This window comes from Lepidothrix coronata, unplaced genomic scaffold, assembly GCF_001604755.1.
Source record: "Lepidothrix coronata isolate B3197 unplaced genomic scaffold, Lepidothrix_coronata-1.0 Scaffold97, whole genome shotgun sequence".
Lineage (NCBI taxonomy): Eukaryota > Metazoa > Chordata > Aves > Passeriformes > Pipridae > Lepidothrix > Lepidothrix coronata.
Window position 1 is genome coordinate 1,768,364 of NW_016690277.1, and position 9,554 is coordinate 1,777,917.

At 37.6% G+C, this 9,554-nt stretch overlaps 2 protein-coding genes across 20 annotated transcripts in view; one reads left to right on the forward strand and one right to left on the reverse strand.

Moving 5' to 3' along the window:
• Positions 1–4,057, forward strand: part of AGFG1 (ArfGAP with FG repeats 1) — a 35,439-nt gene extending 31,382 nt beyond the window's left edge. For 4 of the 10 annotated variants that reach the window (XM_017822297.1, XM_017822301.1, XM_017822304.1 and 1 more), the window contains 4 exons: positions 650–697; positions 2,082–2,240; positions 2,841–2,932; positions 3,308–4,057. In XM_017822297.1, coding sequence (XP_017677786.1) covers positions 650–697; positions 2,082–2,240; positions 2,841–2,932; positions 3,308–3,367 — 359 coding nt within the window. In that variant the 3' untranslated portion in view covers positions 3,368–4,057. The remainder of the gene's footprint in view (positions 1–649; positions 698–2,081; positions 2,241–2,840; positions 2,933–3,307) is intronic. The other 6 variants (XM_017822302.1, XM_017822299.1, XM_017822306.1 and 3 more) reach the window with 3 other exon arrangements.
• A 28-nt stretch (positions 4,058–4,085) lies between these two features.
• The window catches only part of LOC108500931 (thiamine transporter 2-like), a 17,941-nt gene continuing 12,472 nt past the window's right edge, over positions 4,086–9,554 (reverse strand). For 9 of the 10 annotated variants that reach the window (XM_017822316.1, XM_017822307.1, XM_017822315.1 and 6 more), the window contains 3 exons: positions 8,489–8,681; positions 7,857–7,998; positions 4,086–7,099 (listed from right to left, as the gene is read on the reverse strand). In XM_017822316.1, the coding sequence (XP_017677805.1) occupies positions 6,977–7,099; positions 7,857–7,998; positions 8,489–8,681 (458 nt within the window). In that variant the 3' untranslated portion in view covers positions 4,086–6,976. The remainder of the gene's footprint in view (positions 7,100–7,856; positions 7,999–8,488; positions 8,682–9,554) is intronic. The other variant, XM_017822317.1, reaches the window with a different exon arrangement.

The following is a 9,554-nucleotide window of genomic DNA, read 5'->3' on the forward strand; positions in this document are numbered from 1 at the left end:
GTTATTAAATCTGCTGATGTGTGCATTTTGACATTGAGTTTTGGTTTACTTGGTGATTTAGGTCGGCTGAATTAAACTGATCAGGCTGAGTTAAAACTGAATTGATAAATTCATGTTCTCTGCTAAAATTAATCCTGGTTTTAGTGCCTTTTGAGATATTATGCAGCTAAACTTGTTCAGATATCTTTCAAAAATCTTTCCCCTTACTTTAATCTCATTCCAAACTGTGCTATTTTGGATCATCTTTAAAAATTTGTAGCCTCCTTAGATAAATTTCTTTGAAAATGGCAACTCTATCCTTCCATCTTCTAAACTGCCGACCTTGGCTTGCTGAGGTTCCAACCCTTTGGCAGCTGTCCTGATGTTATGAACTAGGTGACAAAGATAATGGCTATAAGGAGGTGTGAAGTGTTAACTTGTAGCTTGTCTTTTATGTTTTCTTGCTGCATGAACTTTGCTATTTATTACATGGGAGATCTGTTTTGTAGTGTTTATTCCTAATGGTTTTTTTAGCTTAATCTATTGCTGGTATGGATGAATTGTTTGGTACATATACATGTATTTATCTATATATTTATAACTAAGAAATGACTGTTCAAGAGTGTATAAATGATTTGACATTGTCTGGTCTCTTTGTGGCTTCCATAAGGCCTCTCGGGAGCAATGCACTCTCACATATTTCCTCAGGCTCATTTTGGTAGGTGGCCACATTTGGTATCAAGTTTCTTGTGGCTAATTGTTCTTGCTTGTAAAAGCTTATTGATACCTATCTGGTTCTCTGCACAAAGAATTTTGGAAGACTTTGTTTTTTAAAAGGGAGCGGGTGTGGGTATTTGGCAACCGGGCAAAGGGAGAGAAGAACATACATGAGACAACCTGTTGAGAAACCAAAACAAAACCATTATTGATAATCCTCCATGATCACAATATAATGCTAAAGAGTGACTCCTGAAGTTTCTGCCAACAACAGTTTGATGCCTTTTGGGATATCCCAAGTCACTGCTCCTTTTGTTGTGCTTTTGTTTGCTGTTTTTAGCAAGTTTGCCTGTTGAGTAGCTCCTCTGCTCACTGTAACTCGAGAACAGTGTTAGTACATCAGTTTTGTGTGCACTTTGTCAACAGTTTATGTATGTAAAATGTCTTGCCCTTGAATATTTTTGGGGTAATTTTTTCAACTGGTAATTAAGCTATATTCGTTAAATTAATTTTATTAACTTTTTTAAACAGTTGAGCTTGCATAAAATCTAACTCGCAACATTTCAAAAGAGAAGTCCTGTCTAACTAGCATAGAATACCTGGTGTCTGTGTTCGTACCAAAAATCCTTCTATACCACTTCTCCTTTCAAGAATAACTCCCAAAAGACTGAATAATGGTTTTGTTATTACACTTTTACACCTATTGTGCTCCTGTTTATTTGCTGAAGGCACATGGAAATGCCTCTGAGCTGCATGTTATTTACTTGGAATGTTCAGCAGAGAATCAGATGAAAAGTTTTGGGTTTATTTGTTGTTTTAAGTCCTACCTCAACAGTAAGAGGGTTTGCAGTAGGAACTTTGTGTGCAAATAATGTGCATGGTGAGAATTTCCTTTAACGTGCCATTAAGGATGGGATGAAGAAAGGGGATGCATGTATCCCTTTGATTTGTTTTTGTTATTGATTTGTAACCTACTGTAGTGCAACTTGAAGTAGGAAGATGCTTTCATGCTCTCCTCAGAAGGAGAAAAAGAGTGGCTTAGGCTGCCTGAACGTGCTTGATTCTGGTGTGTACAGACTTCTGCCAGAAAAACTCTGGGGGAAGTATATGATAACATAGAGAACAAAAAATAATTTCCTTTTCAGAAAGTATGTCTGAATGTGCTGGATCTAGTAAATTTTAAATGACTCCATTAATTTTTAAAGTGTAAAAGTAAATTATGCACCTAGTTGGTGGTGATCCAAGTGAGCAAATCAGTTCAGTGGCTGTAGAAGTTGAACCAACCTTTGTTTGGTTAGGAGACTTCTAACACGGCATTATAGTAATTTTTTGCATGGAAGAAGTGGTTTCTTACAAATAATCGAATGTTATTTTTTGCCTATCAGCAGCAACATTTGGTACTGCATCCATGAGCATGCCTGCAGGATTTGGAACTCCTGCTTCCTACAGTCTTCCTACTAGTTATAGTGGCAACTTCCAGCAGCCCACGTTCCCAACCCAGGCAGCTTTCCCTCAACAGACTACTTTTGCTCAGCAGCCAAATGGTAGGTCTGCATGTTTTAGATAATCTTGTCTAAATCGGAAACATAAAGAAAATGATCTGTCTATAAGTTGGCAATAATGGGTGCATATTTATTTCTTCATGAACTTGGTAGTAATGTTGATGAGGGGTTCCCACACTTTTTTGGCTCTGTAGTTGAGCTTTCTAACTTGGCTGTGTGCACTTGTGCAATGACAAAACTGAAATTTTAGTAAATTTTACTAGAATTGTAAGTATTCCCAGGCTTAAAGGGTTTTTAGGTAAGAAGGGCTTTTTTGGAGTGTCTGCAACACGTTGTTACTTTCTCTAACTTTATAGAACACAGGCAAGAGAAAACTGGGAAGTATTTTCTCCCTAAATTTATGTGATACAACATTGAAAAAAGTGTATATGCAGAAATTGGAAATGGATTAGTTACGAACAGTTGAAAACAACCAAAGCTCAGTCACCATTTTTTAGGCTTATGTTTGTGATAATGTTTAAGTAGGATCAGTCCTGCTGATTCTGCAGTTCAGGCTTCCACTTACATTTGAGTGGGAGCTGCACCAAAGAACTTTTCAAAGATTGTTTACTAGTATTAATATTTTTCACTTATCTTTCCAAGGAGCAGGTTTTGCTGCATTTGGGCAAGCAAAGCCTGTAGTAACTCCTTTTGGACAAGTTGCAGCTGTTGGAGTATCTAGTAACCCTTTTATGGTAAGTGAGTTGTTGCATGGTATTAATAACTTCTGTATGTCCAAAGAAGCATAATCTGTAACACTTAATTTAGAGATACACAAAGATATTGGGGTTTTCTTCCTTCAAGTAAAGAGAAGCAGCGTGTGACTCTGCTAACTGCAATTCAGTGTTATGATGACATGGCATCTGTTCAAATCAAAACAAAGGTACTTGGATACTATGTTCTTACAGTGGTGTAATTTCAGAGAAGCACCAAAAAATGGCCTGCAATATAAGCCAGAAATATTTCCCCGTAGGTTATTTTCTGGTTTATATATTCTGCATTTATGATTTACAATATGGGAAAAGAGTCTTAAATACTTGCCTTACTTTTGTTCTGTCCTTTTCCCCCAGGCTGGTGCACCAACAGGACAATTTCCAACGGGAAGCTCATCAACCAATCCTTTCTTATAGCCTTATAGACACTTTACCCAAAAGAACTCTTATGTGGTCACATAACATCTCTGCGCCTCTTGCACTGTTGTCTTGTTTCACTGATATTAGCTTTAAACACAAAAGAAGTCTTTAAGAAGTAAAAATAAAAGCCTGCATTGTGTACCTTTAAAAAATTTTAAAAAGGAAAAAAAAAAAACCCAACACCAACAAAATGAGAAAACCAACCCCCCCACCAGGTAATAACGTGCAAAACAGAGGGCTGTGGTAACATCCTTGAACCTGTGAACTGGCAGGTAAAAAGTAGCGGTATCATGTATATTAAAATTGGCTAATAAGTTATTGCAGATACCACATTCATTATGCTGCAGTACTGTACATATTTTTCTTAGAAAATAGCTATTTGTGCATATCAGTATTTGTAACTTTAACACATTGTTATGTGAAAAATGTTACTGGGGAATAGATCAGCCACTTTAAGGTGCTGTTGTATCTCTTGGAATGAATGAGCTGCATCATTTTAACCGTTGGTATTGGAAGTCATGAAGTTAAATTGAAGGTTTGTTCATTTCTCAAAACGTTTTCCTTTCCTAAGAGCTATTCTATTTATACATGCCTAAATCTCTAATGTTAGAGGGATACCTGTCTGCATAATAAAGCTGATCATGTTTTGCTACAGTTTGCAGGTGAAAAAATAAATATTAGAAAAAACAATTGTGTAGCATTATTTCTGTGCAGTAACATTTATTGGATGAAAATGTGCATCCTGCAAGTCTTGTACACAGATGAGGTATCCAGAGAATGAGTTAAGCTTAAAATTTTTACATGCCTCACTTGGAAATGTTTCTTTGTATCCTGCAATGGAGTTTGCTGTTCTAGCTCAAGTGAAGTGACCTATCAAACAGGAGAGTGTTAGATGAGCTTGGGTTATTTGGATAGAATATCTGTAGTGAAGGACACTGAAGGAATGCAGAGGGTAGTCACTCAAGAAAGGGTTTGCTGCAAAAGACACCTGATTAAGGGTAACTAGTTGTGATGAGAACAGAATGTGTGACAGCAGGACAAGGTACCACAGATGTAATAGCACTTTTTATTAAAAACTGATATATATTAGTAAAAGCTCCTCTGGAATATTAAATTTGTCATTTTTAAATTTACAGGAATGTTTCCTGCCTTACTAGAATGGAATTTGTAGAGGGGGTAAAAATGTCTGACTTGTCTAGTCTGTAATAGTAATAAGGTTTGAGAAAATGTAATTGTATCAGAGTAGTTGGTGATGGTGTTTTAAACACAGAAATAATTTGGCTTAACTTAAAGTGTAATACTGGAACTCAGCAAATAATATAAATATATCATGAATACATAAACTGCAAGCTTAAAGGTTTTGGACCAGCTGGAGAAAAAATTTTACAGCTTTCAGGATAACAGGAATAAATAAGGTGAGGTTGATTTTTATTTTTACTTTTTTTGAAAAAGGGTATATAAGCCCATTTGAGATAACCATGACAATTCTTGAAGGTAAGACACTCCACTTTTAATTTACTGCCTGAATGTTAGATCTGTTTATTTCTAGGACATTTGAAAGGCTTGACCTCTGATTGTAAAATTATTTAAGGTAATGCTTTTGTCTTCAAATCAACCAAATGTCCTGAAAAGGAGACAGACAGTGTTGTGAAAGGGGAACAATCCTGTGCCTGCTTCACCTTGATTGGTATAAATGAGGCTTTGGGCAAGGGCTGATGAGATCAACATCTATTGAAATTGTCCTTATCCAAATGAAGCTGATTCTTGGTGATACCAAAATTGATTTAAGTATGCAAGGCATGTAGTTCTAGAATGTGCTGCAGAAGTAGTGGAATACCTTAGTTTTCATAACTAGGTTAAATGCAGATAAAAGATTGGCAACCTCCACTATACACAACCACATCTGTTTAGTCTATGTTCACTAATTTTGCATTTTCCAAACTCCAGACAAGCAGCTGAAGATCATGTGTTGTTTTGAGTCTTCTGTAGGTTGAGCAGAAACTGCCACTGTAGCTGTTTTGTTGATTAGGTTTTAAAAATAGCCATATTTACTAAATGAATTCTTCACCTGTGATTATAAATTTATCTTGGAAGTCTCTGCAGTTGTTCACACCATTGCTCATGCATAGTTGCCAAAAAGCTGTATTCATGCTTTAGCATCAAAGAACTTCACTTGGTAACTTCAGCCCTCTTATACAGAAATATGGAGACCTCCTAGATTAGTACTTCAGTCCTAAAATGTCAGCTGTTATGTGTGTAAGAAGAGGCTACAGTTGTAGGAGTGGATGCATCTTGTTCTGAAAGGCAGATGTGATGTCCAGGTACTGCAGTTGAAAGGTATTTAATGGCTGCAAACATCCAAATACCATGTTGAAACAAATGCTGAAGCAAAAAATTAATTTGGAAAGCACCAAATTTAGTTGGAATTCCTGAAAGAAAGCTATATGATGCAAGTATTCTGCCCTCTTGAAGGGAAAACTTACTGGGACGTGAAAATGAGCTCAAGTAGCGTTTCAAAACTGTTCTGAAAGGAATTGATGATTTTTACTTTTTTTTGTGAGATGAAGTGGGTTGGTTAATTCTGAGTCTTGACGAATCTCTAAGTTGTGGTAAAGGAATACAGTGGAATTTACTGCTGTCTGATACAGTTGACTAGAAAGTGGACAGTTGGAAGAACATTCCCTAATTAGCTTTAGTTATATTTAAACTTTAAGTCATGTTATTTAAGACTGTTCTGTATAGCAACTGAAGTGTCTCCCTGTGGTTTAAAAATAAGTTAGTTTAGGAGGCTCTTTGCTTCCAAAGATAAGTGTGTGTGGGTCATGGCAGTTGTTGGATATAATTATTGCAAATGCTTATCAAGGCAGACACTCAAAGGGAAGGTCAGGGTGTTGTGTTCATGCTCCTTCAACAAACTCACGGTAAAGCTGTCATTGCATCAGTAGTAGTTGATCTGTATATAATGACATGTTTTTCCTTACAGTGCTGTCACTTCACATTTTTGAGGGGTGCATTGTCTGTGTGGAATCTGAAATGCCTGCATTTGACCATTGGGAAAGTGACAGAATTGCTATACTAAATCACATGGTAGTAATCCAACATTTGAGTAGCGTCTTTCGGGGGAAAAAAATTGTTTATTGCTATTTGTTAACTTGTTTCAAAAATCTATATCACAACTTCCAGTTGAAAAAGTGTTAAGTTTCCTTTGTGGCAATCTTTCCAACAGATATCTTGCTGCCAGGGGCAACTGTTGTTTTATATTCCCTAGGAATGTCCGGAGGTCTAAATTGCCTTTAATTGAAATGCTCAGTAGAAGTGACATTTCAGAGGTTCTGTAAGTTCTTCTGGTGTGAAGTTCAGGCACCTGCCTGTACTTGTTCTTTCAGAGCATTAATCAAAGTTCGGGTGTCGATCACTAACTTTGAATTAAACTACTGGTGAAGAAAACAGGCAAAATGCATTGCTGCTGACAAAGCTGTCTGTGCTGTAGGCTTGTTAACAGCCTGCTTCAGCCTGCACCAGTTTTGCTTGATGGAACATGATATATTGTTGTTCAGGTGATGGAGTCTTTTGCACTGTTGCTTGTGACCGTTCTTGTCTCTGTTGTTAATGACCAGTGCTTTCACCAGCCGCGCTGGTATTGCCGCGTTTGATGGAGATAATGGTGTATGTGCTTCTGATGAGGAAAATTCCAGCTATGACTGCAAAGTAGCTGCCATAAATGAGAAACTGGGAAATGGAGGTGGGAAAGAAGGAGGAGAAAGAGTCAAAAACTGCTTTTGCCGTTAGATAATAAGAGGTGTCCCTCCACTGCTGCCCTCCCCTGTCACCCGTGCCCAGAATGATCCCATTTGAAAGGACTCGAAGTCTGACTGCTTGATTACATACTGTAGGAAGTTTGAGGTTGTAAAAGGGGGAGAGAATATTCTGTAATGGGCTTGCCTTCCCTACCTCAGTAAGGGAGGATAACAGTCCTGCACTTGTGTCTCTTCTCTGCAAAGATGAAAGCTAGAGACTCGGACCTCATTTGGGACATAAGTATCAACTGTAAGTTTAGAAACTTAGTGGGGAATTAAGTTAATTTTCAGAATTAGAGTAAATTTTATGGTGCATCCACTGGAACTGTCTTACTTAGAATTACCCTAATAAAGGACCCATTGATTACTTTTTGTTTTGGTTCCTGCTTCTAGTTAGGGTATTTTGACAATAAATTTGTGAATAGTAAGCCTTTAATTGCAAAAATACTCTGAGTAATAGGTGGTGGTCTTTCCTCTCTGTTCTATGAAAATATTCTCAAAATTATAGCAGAAAAGCAAAACTGGAGAACAAGTCATAGTAGCTTAAAGCAGTTCACTTTAAATGAACTTTTTTTCCGATTAACTGGCCTAAGCTTGCACATTACCTGGTATCTTCACAAAGGCTAGTCTTGGAGCAGAACCCACTTTCTGAGAAGAGTAGGGGGACTGAGAGCAGTCATGTAGCTTACCTGAGTTCTGATATCCAGTCCCAGACCTCTTGAATCTACTACAATAATAGTTAAAATTGTTTGAATCACCAGTGCAACAAAGTTGTTGAAGCCAAACATCAAAGCATAACGCTCCATGCTCAGGTTGACAGCAATCTGAAACCTGCCAATGAATGTACAGGTTGGCCAAACTATGGAGAGCAAGGACGTGTGCACTTTAATGTGCCCAGTGGACTCTTCAAAGGACAGTCACTTCAGTCTTGGCTGTTAAGCTTTAACAATTGCAATTTGGCAGAAATTCCTTGTTTTTTCTGGCTTTGTGACTTTTGTGCATCCTACTTACCTTTTACTTGAGTGGCTATTTTTTTCAAATACTGGTATATATTTATTTGATCATGTATAGAACACTTGTACATAGATCATTGAACAGCCAAATGCAGAAGGTACCTTGTTCTGACAGGAACTGTATTATTGTAGTGATTAGGTCATATAATTTTAAGCATAGTTTTACACAGGCTAGAAATAATATATGCTGCTGTCATAACCTAGTTAAAATTTATTTCTAGGGAAACTTCCAGTAAAATTTTGATAAATTTAAAAATTTGACACAGATTTAAATCATTTTAATTAGAACAGTTGTGTATTGTACTTACGTGGCTATTGTTATAAGGAGCATATAGCAAGCCTTAAATGCAATGTAACCAGCATAACATGCCCAGATGTTCCCAGTGAAGTACATGAGAAACAGAGAACCAGCATCCATTGCAGAGAAAATTCCCAAGGTCAATTCTCCAGAGAGATCCCAGTTCACTTTGACGTATCCAACTGCCATGGATGTTACTGAACCTAAAAATTGAAAAGTACTGATTAAAACTCTGAAACATTATTATCCTTGAGAGCCATTATATAACTGTGTAGATGGATCGTGCCAGGAGCTCTTCAGTCTGTTACAGTCACAGTGGGCTCCGATAATGGTGTGGTTTATATTTCCTATTAGTGGCGTGGGAGTCTGCCATTTGTTTGGGTGTTTTTCTCCTTGCTTACAGACCCTTCACTGACTGAAGTGCTCTGGGAAAGTGCCTCATGTCCAAGGCTGGAGGCAGCAGCACACAATCTATTGTTGTTTCTTGCGTTTTTTGACAACTAAGCAAAGAGAAGAACAATCTCACCAAGCATTTTCTGCCAAAATAGGTATAATGAGTTCTCTTACTTCATGTAAAGATCTTTATGAAATGAAAATCTGTTGTACTTCACGTTTGCTTTTTCTGAAAGTGTCTTTTCAGTTTCTGGTGAAAAATCTTGTGAACTGCATTTGCCTTATTGACCATCACATGTAACAAAACCCTGACTTGAGTGCATCATGGTGTAGCAAACTCCATGTTTTCAGACAGGTTAGCAGATTGGACTTTGTTTGCTGTTTGTATGTGCTCTTCATCAGAATTCCTTAAGTTAGAGCAGACCAACCCCTTTGGTCCATCCCTGCTGCAAGCAGAGATTTCCAGTACTGTGAGTGCCTTCTGTAGCCTGAAATAGTGTCAAGTGCCAGAGAGTGCAAAAGCAAGAAAGTCCTTGGGAACACTACTGAGAACAGTAATAGTTCTGGAGTAGCTTCAGTAAAACAGATTTTCGTGCTGATTGCAGGGGGGAAAAGTAAACTGGCAGTTCCTTGTGGAAATGTGGGACGAGGCTCTTGGAATGAAGGGGGAGACAGATGTGTAA